At 43.7% G+C, this 21,195-nt stretch overlaps 1 protein-coding gene across 4 annotated transcripts in view; it reads left to right on the top strand.

Annotated features, from left to right (window-relative positions):
* The window catches only part of TMEM117 (transmembrane protein 117), a 528,179-nt gene that overhangs the window by 429,166 nt on the left and 77,818 nt on the right, over positions 1–21,195 (top strand). For all 4 annotated transcript variants that reach the window (XM_040410696.1, XM_040410688.1, XM_040410704.1 and 1 more), the window contains exon 6: positions 3,845–4,004. In XM_040410696.1, coding sequence (XP_040266630.1) covers positions 3,845–4,004 — 160 coding nt within the window. The remainder of the gene's footprint in view (positions 1–3,844; positions 4,005–21,195) is intronic.

The raw sequence follows: 21,195 nt of genomic DNA, 5'->3' as shown, positions 1-21,195 counted from the left end.
GGAGGTGCTGACTAACCCCTTTTGTTGTGCGGCCCCATAGAAATGTATGGGTCCGCAATTCCGTTCCGCAAAAAGAGGCGGCTACAAGAAGCTGGATTAACCCTAAGGGAAACATAGCAGTTCTTTTAATTTAAAAGCTGAGAAAGGGGTGGAACATGATATGGACAGATCATCTGATAAGGGGGGGGGGCGGCAATTTTTATCTTGCCTAGGGCGGCAAAAATCCTTGCACCGTACCTGAGTACAACCCCTACAAGGACTTAATATTAATCTCAGATGACACAATCAGCGATGAACGCGGCATCTTAGGTGTTCAATGACAGGGGGTGGCACAATGGCCGCTCCCCGTCATTGCACCCACTACCTACAAAGAAATGCGCTTCCTGATGAATTAATTAATCACGAAGCAAATATTTTTGTAGAATTCAGCGAATCAGCTGAATCAAATTTTTAAGAACTTTGCTCATCTCTACTCAAAATAGTGGAAAGTAGATTCAGTAGACATGGAAGAGGACCACTGTTTACCTTAATGAAGTCCATACCCAATGAGGAATGATGCTCCGCAGTTTGCTTCACATAAAACTTTGTTCTAATACTGTACGGAGCTCCGCCAGTTTTTGCTACCACTTGGAACTGAACCCGGGTTCGGGAAATGTTTTTTTATGAAGGTAATTTATGAAGTTATTGCGCAAAGTCTCGCGAGACTTTGCACAATAACTTCGGCTCATCGGAGCCAATATATTATAATACTGTACGGAGCTCCTGCTCCGTACAGTATTAGAACGCAGTTTTATGCGAATCGACTTTGGGTGTTTTATCCAAAGTCGATTTGCTCATCCCTACTCTGTAAGTTTTCAGGAAGCGATATGGACCAGCAATAGTCCTACCTGTCCCTGAGGAAGGAAAACGCTGGCATTTTCTGAAATAAGTAGGATTATTACTGGTCCATATCTCTTCCCATTGCATTAATGATGTCACTGGGTGCTCAAAACAGAGCTCTGGCTTTAGAATTTTAAATGTTGCTGCTGGGACAAACTCTGTGATTATTTAACTGCTGTTTCAAGCATTCAAGATCCCTGGGAATAGTTTTATTCCTGACTGGAGGAGTGCCAGACCTCCATGGAATCTATGGACTCTGAACATCATTGGGATTAAGACTTCATTAAGGTAAACGGAGATTCCATGCCAGGTCTAGTGCACCTATTTCTAACTATTGTAAGATATATTTTTGTAAGGCTTGGTGCTGTCTGATTTTTAGAACACTGCTCAAAGCACATCTTTATATTTTGGCATTTCAGCACTCTGTTAGAACAGTGTTCTGATAAGTAAATGCATCATGTCTTTGCAATATAGCATCTATTGGAGTATGCCTTGTATGAAGTCAGGGGCATATGCCTTGTATGAAGGCAGAGGTACATATGTGCAATTTAGTGCATCAAGGTTTGGAGAAAATTCTTGTGCCAAGCTAAGTCAAGGCATGAGAAAGCAAAGAGGAGCTGTCCAGCAGAAATGTCTCCTTTTGTCCGACGTCTTTTAAAACTTTGGGGCATATTTATTAGGACCAGCATTTTAGATATCAGTCTTAATAAAGGCCCATAACTGGCGGTGGATCCGCTAAAGTTATGAAGAGGTGCCAGTTTCTTCTGAGCTTCTGAGCTGTCTTACATTTAGACCATTTTTTACTCCTAACACAGGTGTAGAAAATGATGAATGAGCCGGGCCTGCCGACCTGTCCCCTTCCCTGCCCACACCACTTTCACAATTTTAGACATGGCGTGAGTGGGGAAAAGTCGCAGATAGCGGTGCAACTAACCTTAGTGCTGTCATTTGCGCCTGAAATATGCCTAATTTAGGCATATTTCAGATTAGTAAATGACCCCCAGAACTGCACAGCTTCTTTCATTGTGTAGTGTATGGAGTTGCTCCCATTAAAGTAACCATCTCAAAGCACTATACTATGGGTGTAGTTGTGTAGTTCTGGCACCTATCTCCAGAGCTACTCCTGAATAGCTTATCAGGAGACCCCTGCTGGATAGGTCATCAATTGATGACCTATTATCAGGATAGGTCATCAATATCTGATTGGCCAGGTTCCGACATCCAGCAACCCTGCTAATCAGCTATTTGAAGAGGAAGCAGTGCTCCATGCGAGTGCTGCTTTCTCTTCACTACACCACATGTCATCTCCTGTGGAGCAGCGGAGTACTGTAATTTCAAGTGCTCGCTGCACTAAAGTGAATGGAGCGAGTACTTGTCATTACACCTCACTTCCGTAACTTCCGAGACGACGGGCAGTGTAATGAACAGGAAGCAGTGCTCACATGGAGTGCCGCCTCCTCTCCAAACAGCTGATCGGCAGGGATGCCAGGTTTTGGACCCCTGCTGATCAGAAATTGATAACCTCTTCTGATGATAGATCTGCAAAAAAAAGGGGTTAGTCAGCACCTCCCAGTGCGCAGGTGCACGCTGCCATGGCAAAGACCTAGAGGAAAAAAAGACAATGCAGCAGCACCCTGCAAACCAGATAAAGTACAACAATGCCAGAAATTATAGTGCTAATTCTACACTTATGTATAAAGTGAGATGCTTGGCCAATGCATTTTCTACAAAACCATCTGAGCCCGTCTGCCGTACGTCAAGGCAATCTCTGTAAGACGGGTCCTAACACTAAATACTACCTGTTATGCGCCATAATGGCCACCATAAAATTCAGGGAGTGTTGGATCCACATGCATAGTGTTAGGACCCATCTTACAGAGATCGCCTTGACATTTGGCAGATAGGCTCAGATGGTTCTGTACAAAATGCATCGGCCAAGCATCTCACTTTATAAATAAGCGTAGAATTAGCACTATAATTTTTGGCATTGTTGTACTTTATCTGATTTGCAGGGTGCTGCTGCATTGTCTTTTTTTCCTCTAGGTCTTTGCCATGGCGGCGTGCACCTGCGCACTGGGAGGTGCTGACGAACCCCCCTTTTTTTGCAGATTTACAATGCTGGAGATGTGGCACTCCAGTGAGTCGTGCACTCCTGATTAGCCTGTCTGCTCCATAGGCTGATTTTAATTAGTTTCAGTATAAAGCTGTAGCCTGCTTTTACTACATTCATTGGAAGCTGTCTGGCACAAGGAAAGGTATAGAGTGGGCTCGGCATGCATGTTGGTACCTGCATCCCTTGTAATGGAGGCCATTATGGCACCAAAAATGGTAAAAAGCAGAGTGGATCCAGCATGCATGTGGATCCAACACTCCCTGAACTTTATGGCGGCCATTATGGCGCATAACAGGTAGTATTTAGTGTTAGGACCCGTCTAACAGAGAACGCCTTGACGTACGGCAGGTTTTGTACAAAATGCATTGGCCAAGCATCTCACTTTATAAATAAGCATAGCATTAGCACTATAATTTTTGGCATTATTGTACTTTATCTGATTTGCAGGGTGCTGCTGCATTGTCTCTTTTTCCTCTATCCTGATGATAGGTCATCAATATAAATTGCAGGACAACTCTTTTAAATTATAGATAACCCATTTAAAGTCCGGTCCAAGGTAAGAGAATCCTTTAAAAATTAAAAAGCTCTGTCTGGTGACTGTTAAAGAGAACAGAAAAAATGTAATACAGAAAGTTAATTTTATGATTTAATCAAACACTATAACCCAGTTCATTCTTAGGTTGTAGAATAATGAGAGAACAGAAAATTGTTTCATTCCCTTTTGTTTTCATCCTTGGTAGATACAGTATTTAAGTTCCTTTGACGATCAGTGTATTATTTTTATTTTTTGCTGGATGACTTTACTGTACTATGCTATACCCTTTTAAATGAATGTGTTTCTCTTTCTTCTAGGACTGTTTTGTTCAGCCTGACCTCTGTGGTTGTTCTTGTCATTACTACTGACTGGATAAGCTGGGACAAGCTGAATCGTGGGTTTTTGCCCAGTGATGAGGTCTCGAGAGCTTTTTTGGCTTCATTTATCTTGGTGTTTGACCTTCTTATTGTGATGCAGGTATGCTGTTTATGTTTTTATATATGAAAACACATTATATTCTTCAGCAGATAGCATTAACCTCTTCCCTCCAAAGTCAGTTTTCGCTTTTTCATTTTCATTTTTATTCCAGGAGCCATAATTGTTTTTATTTTTCTGTCAACAACCATATGAAGGCTTGTTTTTTACATGATGAGTTATACTTTTTAGTGACACTATGTAATGTTCTGTATAATATTTTGCAAACCTGTAAAAAATATGTGTGTGGTACAAGAGGGATATTCCATCATTGTTTGTAGGGTTTCATTTTTATGGTGTTCAGTATGTGGTAACCATATTCTTCTCCAACACAACATTTATTTCAAAGCACAATATGTACTATATGGTTGCAAGCAATCTGTCTTAGAATGTGAGTAGGGTTGGTTACCACCACTTGCAGAACTGACTAGGGAGGTGAAGGGGAGCTCACTACACACTACACTGCTCTACAGTGAATAGAAATGATGTGATCCTGCCTATGATATCCCATCATGGCTGAACAGCCTGACAGGAAAACTCACCAATATGTAGTAGTGACAGAGTGTAGTGTATAGTGAGGCCCAGTGATGGTCAGTTTGCAGTGTTCGCCAGTGAACACATGCGGGCTGCCATCTTTAAACTCACCCGTCCGGCGATGCACAGGTAAGCTCTTACCTGTGCCTGTGCTGGGAGCCGGTCTGAAATCAAATGCGGTCACCGGGAGCAGGCAGTTCCGAGAACAGCCTGATGAAGGCCCCCGGTGGCTGTTCTCGGAACTGCCTGCTCCCGGTGACAGCATTTGTTTCAGACCGGCTCCCGGCACAGGCACAGGTAAGAGCTTACCTGTGCATCACCGGATGGGTGAGTCTACCTTACTAAAGATAATAAAACCTAACCCAAGGGAGGGTCACCAGAGCCACCCCATAAATGCACATCCGACAATGAATCAATATCAAAAATATATAAAGTTTATTAGACACACCAACAGACACATTAAAAAATTGTATACAATTAGAACAAAGTGCGGTATGCAGACAATATTATGTAACCAGCACATACAAGTCCACTGAGTTGCCCCACCATAGGCACATATAATAAAAACCAGCATATAAGAGTATCAATGTGGAGCATGAAGAAAATGTAACATAAGGTAAGACCTCTGAAAATACAAACAGACCTAGATAGGGTCACAATGGAGGAGCCAAACCTACATGAGCAGCTATTGCAGTGGACCTGGGAAAATGAGAAAGCGCCCATTTTTACTAAAGATGGCAGCCTGCATGTGTTCGTTGGCGAACACTCCGAAATTCCCATCACTGGTGAGGCCCCGTGCCCTAGGCAACTCTGAAAGTGCAGCCAATCAGATATTTAAAAGTGCACATAGTAAAAAAAAAAGGTTACTTTACAAGCTAGTTTGTTGTATTGTTCTTATAATCCATTGCAACCTGCAAATTGTTACCTGCAGAGTATTAATTAATCCTTTGGGAAACATTCTCAAAGGGATCTTTGGTAAATGTAACTATGATGACAAATCCATCCTCCTTATTGTCAAAATGCTAGACAGTTACAGTAGTGGGCAAAAAGAGTTAAAAAAAGGAGTCCGTTATATTGTGAGTATTTTAGGTAACATTAGGGCAAGTCGTTGGGCAAGAACAAAATTTCAATAACATGAATAGAACAATGGGTATCCAGAAAATAAAAGAAGAATTGAATACCTAAGGCCAGACAGGCTTGTCTTGGAAAGAAATAATGGAGAAAGGAGCTGAAAATAATAAACAGAGATGGAAACTTGGTCAGCAGCGGGAAGACAAAATGAGAACAGAACCAAACAACTGAGAAACAGCAGAAAAGAAGGAGCCAGGAACTCAGAACCAGAAGCATAGGAACACCGGCAAAGTCTGAATCACAAGAACAAAAACATCTGGAAAATAAATGGCAACTCAAGACCAGACAAAATCAGAGATTTAGGACTGGAAGCTTGGGAATGGAGGAATAGGTCAAACACATAGACAAACCATGCAAAATGGAAAGATTTAGTAAGCTAAATGTGCAGGAATGCTGACTGAATTTGCACACATTTTGCATACCACTGGATAGTTTAGAAACGTGCATACAAAAGGGACATTGCTTAAAATGATGTTTCCTAATTGCACCAAAATTGTTGCACAAAATATTGATTTAAAGTAAGCCAACCAAGAGGTGGCATGTGAAGAGAAAAGCGTCAAACATGATGCAATAAGATGCACCAAATCTATCACACAGGATAATTCACTATGATAAATGTGACACTTCTTCTGCCTGCCTAATCTAGTCTTAAGCTGTCTAATTTTAAGACAGTAATAATAAATCTCCCTTAAAGTTTCAGTAGCTGTCTATACGGAAATCAGGCTTTAAATAGACAAAGGAGCTGGAATTGAGAACAGATGGACCCAGTCTCCTGAATGACATAGCACATACAGTGTCTCTATCTTGATTTATGAGAAGGTTACATTTTCTTTATACTTCATTATTGTAAATTGTTAAAAATATATAGAAGAGTAGGTTTGAATGGCAAATATTTTACAATGCAAAATTGTCTGTACAATATTTTTTATTTTATTTACTGAGAGGAATTACTACTGTATTAGCATCTCACTGTGGACACATTTAATACATAAAACTTCTGGTAATCTCGCTGTTCATTAGGGCCAGGAGATTGCACACAGTTAAGTTTAATGAACCTGTCGTTTCACGGATAATTATGTAAACCTTCCTCTGGAATAATGAAATGCTGGTATGATCCTTTTAATAAGCTTGTGTAGAAAAGGAGACATTACAGTTGTGTTATGATAAGAAAAGCTTCCTATAACGTTTATAAAATGTGAACTACAAATAACGGTCCTCTGTATGTTTCAAACAAATTGAGTTACACTCAGAGGTCAAGGAAAGGAGCATTCTTTGGAACACCTAAACATCATGTCCCACCACTGTAGTATATAATCGTGTTGCCGTCATTTAAAGGTTTTCTCCAGGAATTAAGAAAATAAAATTACTGAAAATACTTACATTTTACTTTATTATAAATATATTTCCAAATACCCTTCATTAGTTATGATTAGAGATGAGCGAAATTAAAAAAAAATTGATTTGGGCGCTTCGCTGAATTAATTTTATTTTTTGCTTAGTTCCAGATTAATTTGTCACGAAGCTCGTAAAATCAGCTATATCATGGCCTGCAGTCATGCACATCACTGTGCATTGCAGCAGCATACATAGCTAGTCTGTTCTAGTAGTGAAACAGTTACTGTGAGTCAGTATGACAGGCAGGTTTCATACAGTATATAGACGTTCACATCGTCGTGCAGGCCACCAACAGTCCTAGCTAACCAACCCCTAGCTAAACCAAAATAAAACCATACAGCATTCTTTGGCAAAAGAGAAAAAAAAAAAAAACACTCTGCGCCGCTGCAAGGCCTGTGTCCCAGTGCCCCTGTAGTGGATCAAAAGAAGGACATGGAGGCAGTGCCAATAAAATAGTGGAGAAAAAAAATGTTCTTTTAAGCCATGTTGTGGCAGTGCAAACACATGCTTTTGAATGCCTTCTGTAAGCTGTGGAATGACTGTGTGTCAGTATTAGGCTCAGTTCACACTTCACTTATTTGGTCAGTTACGGGTCAAAAACACAGAACAGGTGCAGATCTTTTCATGATACCTTATCTGAGAGTAGGATTGGCTCCTGATTTTGGCTCACTTTACAGTAACTGCTGGAATTAACTGACCAAATAACTGAAGTGTAAACTCAGCCTTACAGGTCAATGTTAGCGTTGGATATAATGTACTTAACCATGAAGTAGCTAAAGATTCTACTATAGAGTGAAAGAGCTGTCTTATTTTACATTGTCTGCTGTTTCCACATAGATTGCTAGTTAACCTGTTCACCCCAATTCTAAAGTGGGAAAGAACTGTCTCATTTCACTGTTAGGGTCCATTCACACGTCCGTAGTGTATTGCGGATCCGCAATACACCCGGCTGGCACCCCCATAGAACTGCCTATTCTTGTACGTAATTTTTTTCCGGAGCCACAGACCTGAAGATCGGGGCCGCACACTGGAAATCCGGATGCGGACAGCACACTGTGTGCTGTCCGAATCCATTCCTGCCCCATAGAGAATGAATGGGTCTGCAATTTGCGGAATGGATGCGGACCCATTCTACGGACGTGTAAATGGACCCTAAGTGGGGTGTCCACATACAGATGCAGCCGAGCTAAACTCGGTTAACACATTAAATAAAAAATGGCACAAAAAGGTTAATTAACTCTTTCAATGTATTTCAATGGTTTTTGTTACAAGATGGCACAAGATAACACTGTGACATGTATTCAGAGTTATCAGTCAATTTTAGCTCAGCTACATCTGTAGGTTGCTTGATAACATGTTCTGTTAGCCACAGGTTCTACTAAAGTGGGAAAGAGCTGTCTCATTTCATTGTTTGTGAGTAGAGTTGAGCGGACACCTGGATGTTCGAGTTCGACGGGTTCGGCCGAACTTCACAAAAAAGTTCGAGTTCGGGACCCGAACCCCATTGAAGTCAATGGGGACCCGAACTTTTGAGCAATTGGATATCTTTTCTATCAACTTTCGATGTTCTTTTCTGCGCCTACCATGTTGATCACGGTTAGCGGCGAATCAGGGTTCCACGCCGGAGAGGGAGCATGAGAAAGGGATACCACATCCAAGGGAGGTTAATTATTTGAAATTAAATGTAATCGAGCGGAAAAGTGGGACAAATTATTGAAGTGCAAAAGTGGGACAAGTTGTTAAAGTTTATGCATTGAATGAAAGGAGGGGGCGCGCGTCAATTAAAGAAGAATTTTTGAAATTTAATTCCCTGTCACCTGGGGTTTGTATATGGCAAAATTGGTAAAATGTCACCTGACAATGTAACAGACTATTTTTTGAAATTGATCTCCCTGTCACCTATGCAGAGCAGGGGTTTATTCACGGAAAAAATTGTCAAATGTCACCCAAAAATGTAACAGACAAATTATTGAAATGTTTTTACCTGTCTATTTTTTTTTTATTTTTTATTAGGGTACACTCCAAAGGAGTGGGAAATATCCAAAATACAACAATGAGCAATTGCGCTGTAGTATAACAAAGGCTAGGTAAGGCTGGTATACATGTCTATTCTGCACAAGGTACGGACAAGTCCTGTGGGATCCATGCCTGGTTCATTTTAATGAACGTGAGCTTGTCCACATTGGCTGTGGACAGGCGGCTGCGCTTGTCTGTGATGACGCCCCCTGCCGTGCTAAATAAACGTTCAGACATTACATTGGCTGCAGGGCAGGCCAGCACCTCCAAGGCGTTAAGGGCAAGCTCAGGCTATGTGCCAAATTTGGAGACCCAGAAGTTGAAGGGGGCAGACCCGTCATTCAGTACGTGTAGGCGTGTGCACACATGCTGCTTCACCATGTTGTTGAAATGCTGCCTCCTGCTAAGACGTTCCATATCAGCTGGTGGGGCTAGTTGTTGTGGCATGCTGACAAAGCTTTTCCACATTTCGGCCATGTTAACCCTGCCTCCTGAGGTTCTGGTGGTGCCCCAGCTGCGTTGGCGACCTATTCACCCTCCTCTGCCTTCTGTTCTTCCACTGTGCCCCGCTGTCAGGTGGGAATGCCACCAGCAGCACGTCTACCAGCATGCACTTGTACTCGCGCATCTTACGATCACGCTTCAGTGACGGAATTAAGGACGGTACGTTATCCTTGTAACGGGGATCCAGTAGTGTGGCCACCCAGTAATCAGCACACGTTAGAATGTGGGCAACTCGGCGGTCATTGCGGAGACACTGCAGCATGTAATCGCTCATGTGTGCCAGGCTGCCCAGAGGCAACGACAAGCTGTCCTCTGTGGGAGGTGTATCATCTGTGTCCTCTGTATCCCCCCATCCATGCACCAGTGATGGCCATGAGCTGGTTTGGGTGCCACCTTGGCTGTGAACACGGTTCCTCCTCCTCCATCTCCTCCTCCTCATCCTCCACCTCGTCATCCTCCAGAACTGTGCCCTGGCTGGACAATTGTGTACATGGCGTTTGTGGGTGCAGGAACCCACCCTCGGAGCCACTTGTAAATGACTGGCCGGGAACCCCATGAAATGATCCCTCTTCCTCCTCCTCCTCCTGTGCCACATCCTCTTCCATCATCGCCCGAAGAGTTTTTTGAAAGAGGCATAGAAGTGGGATAGTAACTCTGAGAACGGCGTTATCGGCACTGGCCATGTTGGTGGAGTACTCAAAACAGTGCAACAAGGAACACAGGTCCCGCATGGAGGCCCAGTCATTGGTGGTGAAGTGGTGCTGTTCCGCAGAGCGACTTACCCGTGCTTGCTGCAGCTGAAACTCCACTATCGCCTGCTGCTGCTCGCACAGTCTGGCCAGCATGAGGCGGTGAGCTGGAAGGCCGAAGTTACGCTGCAGCACTGACAGGCGAGCAGCAGCAGGGTGAGAACGCCGAAAGCGCACACAGGCGGCCCGCACTTTATGCAGCAGCTCTGACATATCAGGGTAATTTTTAAGGAACCTCTGCACCACCAAATTCAGCAAATGCGCCAGGCAAGGGATGTGCATCAAACCAGCTAGTCCCAGAGCTGCTACGAGATTTTGCCCATTAACCCACACCACCAGGCCGGGCTTGAGGCTCACTGGCACCAACCACTCATCGGTCTGTTGTTCAAGGCCTGTCCACAGCTCCTACGCGGTGTGGGGTTTGTCCCCCAAACAGATACGTTTTAAAACTGCCTGCTGTCATTTACCCCTGGCTGTGCTGAAGTTGGTGGTGAAGGTGATACGCTAAACGGATGAGGAGCCGGTAGAGGATGAGGAAGCGGAGTAGGAGGAGGCAGCAACAGGAGGCAAACTGAAGCGCCCTGCAATCCTCGGTGGTGGAAGGACATGCGACAAACTCCTATCTGCCTCAGGCCCAGCCGCCACTGCATTTACCCAGTGTGCTGTTATGGAGATATAACGTCCCTGACCGTGCTTACTGGTCCACGTATCCGTAGTTAGTTGGACCTTGCCACAGATGGCGTTGCGCAGTGCACACCTTATTTTGTCCCCTACATGGTTGTGCAGGGAAGGGATGGTGTGCCTGGAAAAATAGTGGCGGCTGGGCATGACGTACTGTGGGACAGCTACCGCCATAAGGCTTTTAAAACTCTCCGTCTCCACCAGACGGAATAACAGCATTTCAAAGGCCAGTCATTTTGAAATGCTGGCATTCAGGGCCAGGGATAGCGGGTGGGTAGGGGGGTACTTCCTCTTCCGCTCCAGTGTTTGGGAGATGGAGAGCTGAACGCTTCCGTGGGACATTGTGGAGATGCTTGGTGACCCAGGTGGTGGTGTTGCTGGCAGATCCTCAGTTTGCGGAGTTGCACGTGCCACTGTCACTCCAGAGGTGGATGAAGAGACCGAGCCTGCAGCAGAAGAGGACGCAGGAGGAGCCAGAGACCTTTCTGGGTTTTTGAGGCGTCTACTCAACTGCAGCTCGTGCTTTGCACTTAGATGCCTGGTCATGCAGGTTGTGCTCAGGTTGAGAAAGTTTATGCCTCGCTTCAGGCTTTGATTGCACAGCGTACAAACCACTCGTGTCTTGTCGTCAGCACATTGAAGAACTGCCACGCCAGGGAACTCCTTGGAGCTGCCATTGGTTTGCTCGGTCCCTTGCTGCGGTGGGCAGTAGCAGGCGTACTGTCCAGGGGACGGCCGCTCCGCTTTTGCACCCTGCTCCCTCTTCTGCTGTGCTGGTGGCTCTGTGCGACCACCGCCTCTTCCTCCGAACTACACAGGTCACTCGCATGACCTTGATTCCATGTGGGATCGAGGACCTCATCGTCCTCCACATCATCTTCCACCCAGTCTTCACCCCTGCCCTCCTTGTCGGTCTGCACACTGCAGAAAGCCACAGCAGTTGGCATCTGTGTTTCGTCATCATCCGAGACATGCTGCGGTGGTCCTCCCATGTACTCATCTTGAAACATAAGTGGTTGGGCATCGGTGCGCCTAATCTCTTCCACTTTTGGGGCAGGGCTAGGTGGATGGCCCTGGGAAACCATGCTAGCAGAGTCATCAAAAAGCAGAAGAGACTGCTGCATGACTTGGGGCTCAGACTGCTTGGCTGATTTGCAAGGGGGTGAGGTGAAAGACTGATGGACATCTGCTGCAGGTGCCAACTCTGATCTTTCAGCAGGTGAAGGAACTGGAGGCACTGTCAACAACCCAATCTACTATCGCCTGTACTTGTTCTGGCCGCACCATTTGTAGAGCCGCATTAGGCCCGACCAAATAACGCTGAAGGTTCTGTCGCATACTCGCACCTTAGGAAGGTGTTTTACTTGTGCGTGTAGATGGCACAGATCGACCACGTTATCTCCCTGCAACAAGAGATCCACCAGCAGCACCACGACCGGGGCCACGTCCCTTATTTGATGCTCTCCTCATATTTCTCAAATGTAGGATCTTGCCCAAAATGGGTGTTTTTTTAACTCCTTAAGGATCTGGCTCATTTTCACCTTCAGGACCAGGCCATTTTTTGCAAATCTGACCAGTGTCACTTTATGTGGTGATAACTTTAAAACGCTTTGACTTATCCAGGCCATTCTGAGATTGTTTTTTTCATCACATATTGTACTTCATGACACTGGTAAAATTGAGTCAAACAAATTCTTTTTTATTTATAAAAAAATACCAAATTTGCCAAAAATTGGGAAAAATTTGGAAATTTCCAAGTTTCAATTTCTCTAGTAATAGTTATTACTTACATTTCCCATATGTCTACTTCATGTTTGGATCATTTTGGGAATGACATTTTATATTTGTGGGACGTTACAAGGCTTAGAAGTTTAGAAGTAAAACTTCAAAAACCAACTTTTTAAGGACCAGTTCAGGTCTGAAGTCACTTTGTGAGGCTTACATAATAGAAACCACCCAAAAATGACCCCATTATAGAAACTACACCCCTCAAGGTATTCAAAACTGATTTTACAAACGTCATTAACCCTTTAGGTGTTCCACAAGAATTAATGGAAAATAGAGATACAATTTCAAAATTTCACTTTTTTGGCAGATTTTCCATTTTAATATTTTTTTTCCAGTTACAAAGCAAGGGTTAACAGCCAAACAAAACTGAATATTTATGGCCCTGATTCTGTAGTTTACAGAAACACCCCATATGTGGTTGTAAACTGCTGTACGGGCACACGGAAGGGTGCAGAAGGAAAGGAATGCCATACGGTTTTTGGAAGGCAGATTTTGCTGGACTGGTTTTTTTGACACCATGTCCCATTTCTATCCCCCCTGATGCACCCCTAGAGTAGAAACTCCAAAAAAGTGACCCCATTTTAGAAACTACGGGATAGGGTGGAAGTTTTGTTGGTACTAGTTTAGGGTACATATGATTTTTGGTTGCTCTATATTACACTTTTTGTGAGGCAAGGAAATAGCTGTTTTGGCACCGTTTTTATTTTGTTATTTACAACATTCATCTGACAGGTTAGATCATGTGGTATTTTTATAGAGCAGGTTGTCACGGATGCGGCGTTACCTAATATGTATACAATTTTTTTTATTTATGTAACTTTTACACACTGATTTCATTTTTGAAACAAAAAAAATAATGTTTGTGTCTCCATAGTCTGAGAGCCATAGTTTTTTCAGTTTTTGGGCGATTATCTTGAGTAGGGTATGATTTTTGCGGGATGATATGATGGTTTGATTAATACTATTTTGGGGTGCATATGACTTTTTGATCGCTTGCTACTACACTTTTTGTGATGTAAGGTGACAAAAAATTGTTTATTTAGCACAGTTTTTATTTTTTATTTTTTACGGTGTTCATCTGAGGGGTTAGATCATGTGATATTTTTATAGAGCCGGTCGATACGGACGCGGCGATACTTAATATGTATAATTTTTTTATTTATGTAAGTTTTACCCAATGATATCATTTTTGAAACAAAAAAAAAATCATGTTTTAGTGTCTCCATATTCTGAGAGCCATTGTTTTTTCAGTTTTTGAGCGATTATCTTAGGTATGGGTCTCATTTTTTTTGGGTTGAGATGACGGTTTGCTTGGCACTATTTTGGGGTGCATATGACTTTTTGATCGCTTGCTATTACATTTTTTGTGATGTAAGGTGAGAATTTTTTTTTATTTAGCACAGTTTTTATTTTTTACAGTGTTCATCTGAGGGGTTAGGTCATGTGATATTTTCATAGAGCCGGTCAATACGGACGCGGCGATACCGAATATGTATACTTTTTTTTAATTATGTAAGTTTTACACAATAACAGCTTTTTAAAACAAAAAAAAATGATGTTTTAGTGTCTCCATATTCTGAGCCATAGTTTTTTTTATTTTTTGGGAGATTGTCTCAGGTAGGGGCTCATTTTTTGCGGGATGAGGTGATGGTTAGATTGGAACTATTTTGGTGGGCGTATGCCTTTTTGATCGCTTGCTGTTTTACCTTTTGTGATGTAAGGTGACAAAAAATAGTTTATTTCGCACAATGTTTTTTTTTTTTTTTTTTTACGGTGTTCATCTGAGGGGTTAGCTCATGTGATATGTTTATAGAGCCAGTCGATACGGACACGGTGATACCTTATATGTAAACTTTTTTTTTTTTCCCCTATTTTTTACCAATTTCTTTTTACTTTGTTTTGGGAAAATGACATTTTTGTTTAATTTTACTTGAAACTTTTAATTTTTGGGGGGGGAAAACTTTATTTTATCAACTTTTTTTTTTCACTTTATTTTTTGTCCCACTTTGGGACTTCAACTTTTGGGGGTCTAATCCATTTTACAATGCATTCCAATACTTCTGTATTGGAATGCATTGGCTGTATGAGTAATACAGTGTGTATTACTCATACAGCTTCCGGCCTGTGAGATCCAGGGGGCTGGATCTCACAGGCTCATGAGAGGAAGGCAGCGCCGATGCCTCAGGAAGGCATCGCGCTGCCTTCCATGCCATCGGGTCCCTCCTACAGCCACACGGGGACCCGATGGCACCGCCGCCGCCCGCAACATGAAAAGCCGCAAACCGCAGGTCTGAATTAACCTGTGGTTTGCGGCGATCGCCGACACGGGGGGGGTCACGGGACTCCCCACGCATTTAGCCAAGGTGCCTGCTCAATGATTTGAGCAGGCACCTTGATCCGATCACTGCCCACCGCGCGGCGGTGATCGGAAATACACAGGGCGTACAGGTACGCCCTGTGTCCTTAAGAACCAGGACATCAGGGCGTACCTGTACGCCCTGTGTCCAAGAGGTTAATAACAGAATAGAACACCAGAATCTAACGCGTGCATCTCACACTGACAGATGCAGCAAAGGCTGCAAAATTAATTTTTTTGCCCAAAATGGTTTTTTTTAATAACAGAATAGAACACCAATAGCTAATGCGTGTATTTCACACTGACAGATGCAGCAAAGGCTGCAAATTTAGTTTTTTGCCCAAAATGTTTTTATTTTATTTTTATTAACCGAATAGAACACCAGTATCTAATGCATGTATCTCACACTGACAGATGCAGCATAGGCCCCAGATGTAGGGGCTTGACAAAATTGGGTGTTTTTTTAATCCCAGAATATTATTGCAGTATTTCAAGCTTGTATCTCACATTGACAGATGCAGCAAAGGCTGCAAAATTAAGTATTTTGCCCAAAATGGGTGTTTTTTTTAATAACAGAATAGAACATCAGTATCTAATGCATGTATTTCACACTGACAGATGCAGCAAAGGCCGCAGATTTATTATTTTGCCCAAAATGGGTGTTTTTTTAAAATAACAGAATAGAACACCAGTATCTAATGCGTGTATTTCACACTGACAGATGCAGCAAAGGCCGCAGATTTATTATTTTGCCCAAAATGAGTGTTTTTTTAATAACAGAATAGAGCACCATTATCCAATGCATGTATCTTACACTGACAGATGCAGCAAAGGCTGCAAAATTAGTTTTTTTGCCCAAAAGGGGTGTTTTTGTAATAACAGAATAGAACACCAGTATCTAACGTCTGTATCTCACACTGACAGATGCAGCAAAGGCTGCAATTTTTTTTTTTGCCTAAAATGGGTGTTTTTTAACAACAGAATAGAACACCAGTATCTAATGCGTGTATCTCACACTGACAGATGCAGCAAAGGCTGCAAAATTAGTTTTTTGTCCAAAATTGGTGTTTTTTTTAAACCCAGAAAATTATTGAAGTATTTCAAGCTTGTCTTTCACACTGACAAATGCTGAAAAGGCACCAGATGTAGGGTAGTGCCAAGAATGGGTGTTTTTTTTAAACCCAGAATATTATTGCAGTATTTCAAGCTTGTATCTCACACTCACAGATGCAGCAAAGGCTGCAAAAATATTTTTTTGCCCAAAATGGGTGTTTTTTTTAATAACAGAATTGAACACCAGTATCTAATGCGTGTATCTCACACTGACAGATGCAGCAAAGGCTGCAAAATTGTTTTTTTTGCCAAAAATGGGTGTTTTATTAAACCCAGATTATTATTGCAGTATTTCAAGCTTGTATATCACACTAACAAATGCAGCATAGGCCCCAGATCTAGGGGATTGCCAAAAATGGGTGTTTTTTTAAACCCAGAATATTATTGCAGTATTTCAAGCTTGTATCTCACACTGACAGATTTTTTTCCAAAAATTTGTGTTTTTTTAAATATCAAAATAGAACACCAGTATCTAATGGGTGTATTTCACACTGACAGATGCAGCAAAGGCTGCAAAATTAGTTTTTTTACCCAAAATGGGTGTTTTTTTAATAACAGAATAGAACACCAGTATCTAATGCGTGTATCTCACACTGACAGATGCAGCAAAGGCTGCAAAATTTGTTTTTTGTCCAAAATGTGTGTTTTTTTAAACCCAGAAAATTATTGAAGTATTTCAAGCTTGTCTTTCACACTGACAAATGCTGCAAAGGCACCAGATGTAGGGTATTGCCAAAAATGGGTGTTTTATTAAACCCAGAAAATTATTGAAGTATTGCAGGCTTCTATTTCACACTGACAAATGCTACAAAGTCACCAGATGTAGGGTATTGCCAAAAATGGGTGTTTTTTTAAACCCAGATTATTACTGCAGTATTTCAAGCTTGTATTTCACACTAAAAAATGCAGCATAGGCCCCAGATGTAGGGTATTGCCAAAAATGGGTGTATTTATAAACCCAGAAAATTATTGCAGTATTTCAAGCTCAGATTTCACACTGACAAATCCTGCAAAGGCCCCAGATGTAGGGTCTTGTAAAAAAAATGGGTGAATTTTTAAACCCAGAAAATTATTGAAGTATTTTCACAATGTTCTGTGGTGTCAGCACACTGCAGTCAGAACATTACTGCCAGAATGATCTAGTCTGTTGCATCAGGCACCAGTGTGTGGAAATCCTGGCTGATCTACACTTGATTCATCTTTATAAAGATTAATCTCTCAACATTTTGGGTTGAAAGGCGAGTTCCCTTTGGGGTAACTATGTCTCCTGCCGCACTAAACACCTGATCTAATTCCACACTCCTGGCCAGGCAGGAAAGCTTGTTCAGGGCAAACTTGGCCAGTTGCGGCCACAATTAAAGTTTGGCGGACCAGTAGTCCAGGGGATCGTGGATATGGTGTGACAGGGTACACTCCAAGTATGCCACCACCTGCTGGTTTGGGTTCTCCTCCATGTCCTGCTGCTGGCTGGTTTGTTTAATAGGCAGGTAAAGAAATATGCTCATCAGGGATTTGAGACTCAAGTTGCTGCTGATGCAGCTGGTGCTGCTCCTTACCCCCTCCACCACCCCTCCTCCAGTGAGCTCAGAGGGTACCCCTGGTCAGACATTCGTGAGGATGGGTGATGGACCTTAACCCCTCATAATGATGATAAAGCTCTCTCTTCACCCAGCTGCCACATGCAATCGGCTAGATCATCATCCACTACTGTCAGCTCGTAACTTGTTGTCAACCTCAATAGTCTCATAGCCACCTCCCTGACTACACTTAACACGTGCTCCCATCCGACTGTCATCACCGCTAGTTGCACGGGAAAACGCAATTGACCTCTCCTCAAGGTCTTTGCTGGCCTGTAGCTGCTGACGGTCCTCACTAAGTTTGTCCTCGTTGAAAAGCGGAGCACAGCCGGCAGCATGCCAAACTTCCCGAGCAGAAGGAGCAGCAAAAGAAAGAGGCAGTTGTAAGACAGGTGAGGGTACAGAGGTTGTTCCTGGGCCATGCAAAATAAGTGTAGTGTCAGAGTAACCCAGCGACTCCTGGCTGTGGGTGTCTGATCTCAGCTGAGATGATGTTGAAGATCGAATTAACCATTCCAGTACAGAGGGATTGATCGTCAAAGCAAGACTGCTGGATGAGAGTGGCAGCTCTGGCCTGTTGCTGTGGCTGCTGCAACCACCACCCCTTCTTCTGCTGCTACTTCTGCTGCAACATGTTTGCCACTGGCCATTCCTTTGGAGGGCCCTGAAAGCTGCTTCACCGAATTTTAGAAAAAAAATTGCTTTGTGACTAATTACTTTGTCACGAAGTGCATTTTTTTTAGTAAGTAGTGGGTGCACTGACAGGAAGTGGCGATTGTGCCGCTTCCCATCATTGTACCCCTCAGATGCTGCGTTCATAGTTCATCAAGGCAACTGACATTGATATTACAATGTAGCATTACACATAATTTTAAAAAAAATCATACTTAAATCATCCATTTGATCGCGAAGAACCAGCTGCCGCCAGCCACCATCTTTATTGAAGATCTAGCGTGAATTCTTGCGTGGGCCATGATAATGTCATCACGTCAGCCGCTGTGGTGACTTCATAGCAGGAGCATCAGGATGGTAGATTATAGGAAAGACAGACAGCTCCCTTCGGCTGAGGTGGTGGAGCCTTGACTGCCTAAAATCAGGTGCGTGCCACAGGGTGATGCAGCGGTTGGTGACACTGCATATGTTGACGCAGGACCGTGGTGCCAACATTGGCACCCTGGCCACGCTTCACCTTCTGTCCACAGATTTGGCAAATGGCCTAGTTCACCTCCTCCGGCGGCTTAACAAAAAACTGCCACACTGCCGAGTAGGTGATTTTACCCCCAACACTCCCCACTGACTGACTGCTATGGCTGCTGCCTCCGTGAACCCCTGCATAACTACTTTCAGTGCAGGTAGGCTCCTGCGAAGCGGGTGGTCTACTCCGGGCACGTTTGGCTCCCGACCTTCCACTGCTGCCACCCTGCTGACTCCCAGCCATGCTACTAACTTGCTACCTCCACCGCTGCGTCACGCGCAAGCTTCCACCCTCTTCTCCTGATGATGATGAAGCCCCTTTGTCACTCGGCTCCCAATTGTGATCGGCTACATCATCATCGAGTACTGTCTGCACGTCACTGATGTCCTCCTCAATGGTCTCTGAGCCAGGAGCCTGACTGCTTGCAACACCAGCTCCAATGCCACTCTCCTCATCTCTACTTGCCTGCCTACCGGAAGAAAGCGGCGGATGTCTCCCCCAGATCTTGGCTGGGCAGTAGCTGCTGACTGTCCTCTAGTAACTCGTCCTCGCTGTATAGTGGAGCTGAGCTCACAGCATATAATATTTCTCTGGCTGAGGGAACAGAAAAGGACAGAGGCAGGTTGAGGACAGGTGAGGGCACAGTGCCTGTTCCTGGACCATGCCAACTAAGGGTTGTGTCTGACGAACCCACCTCTTGGCTGGGGGTGTCTGATGTCACTTGGGACGAAGTGGATGACTGAGTCAACCATTCATGAACCGCTGGGTTGCTGGTCAAGACACAACTGCTAGATGACACCGGGAGCTCAGGCCTCTCGAAGGGACTCCTGCTGGCACACCCCCTTACTCTGCTGCGACCTGTGCCTGCCCCAGAAACATTTAGGCCTCTGCCCCTCCCCTGTGCAGTCACTTCTCTGTCTGACATACTGTTAGATCAAGTAAATAAATAAAAAGGAAATTAATACACCCCAAAAAAGGCTGTAATTTTCTCACTTCACCACACAACGGCTAATAATTCCCCTTTTTTTTAACCCCAAAAAAGGCTTTAGAACATATAACTGCATTGCTGAACGGCAAATAAGTAGAGTTGAGCGAACCCGAACTGCAAAGTTCGAGTACCCGGACCCGAACCCAAACTTTGCAACAAAAGTTCGGGTTTGAGTTCGGTGTTCGGGCATTTAATAAAGCTTGTTGAAAGGCTGAAAGGCAGCTAATCAACAAGCTTTTAAGTTGTGGACACTTAGAAGCCATCACAGCCATGCCTAGTAATGGTGATTGACCCAGCTTCTATACAAGCTGGATCACATGTAGCACCGCCCATCAGCTCTGAGTAGTGCAGGGACAGGAAGCAGGCAGCTGAAGTGAGGGAGAGTGTTTCTGAATCTCATCTGGCTATTTATTCTGTGGGTGACATGCACAATCTTTTCACCCCTGACACAGAAATATAATAATTAATCTGGCTGTTAATTCTGTGGGTGACCTATAGTGATCTTTTGTGGGTGCAATGCACCATCTTTGCACCCCTGACACAGAAATATAATAATTAATCTGGCTGTTAATTGTGTGGGTGACCTATAGCGGTTAGTTCAATGGGTAACATATACCCATTTTATGTGTGAGGTACACCTGCACTGCATATGTGACAGGGAAATTAATATAGTTAATCTGTCTGTTAGATCGATGGATGACCTCAAAGAATGACGAGAGCATCAAATAAAGGACGTGGCCCTGGTCGTGGTGCTGCTGGTGTTGGTGGAGCTCCTGTTGCAGGGAGAGGACATGGTCGATCTGTGCCAGCTATACGCCCAAATAAAACACCTTCCTCAGGTGCACGTAGGCGACAAAATGTTCAGCGTTATTTTGTAGGCCCGAATACTGGTGAACAAATAGTGAGGCCAGAACAAGTACAGGCGATAGTAGATTGGGTGGCTGACAGTGACTCCAGTTCCTTCACTTTGTCTCCCACCCAGTCCTCTGCTTAAAGCTCAGAGTTGGCACCTGCAGCACATGGCCATCAGTCTTTCACCTCACCCCCTTGCAAGTCAGCCAAGCAGTCTGAACACCAAGTCATGCAGCAGTCTCTTATGCTGTTTGATGACTCTGCTAGCACGGTTTCCATGGGCCATCCACCTAGCCATGCCCCAGAAGTGGAAGA

Source organism: Bufo bufo, chromosome 1 (assembly GCF_905171765.1).
Source record: "Bufo bufo chromosome 1, aBufBuf1.1, whole genome shotgun sequence".
Classification (NCBI taxonomy): domain Eukaryota; kingdom Metazoa; phylum Chordata; class Amphibia; order Anura; family Bufonidae; genus Bufo; species Bufo bufo.
Note: the sequence above shows the minus strand (reverse complement) of the source record. Positions and strands in the feature narration are given on the sequence as shown.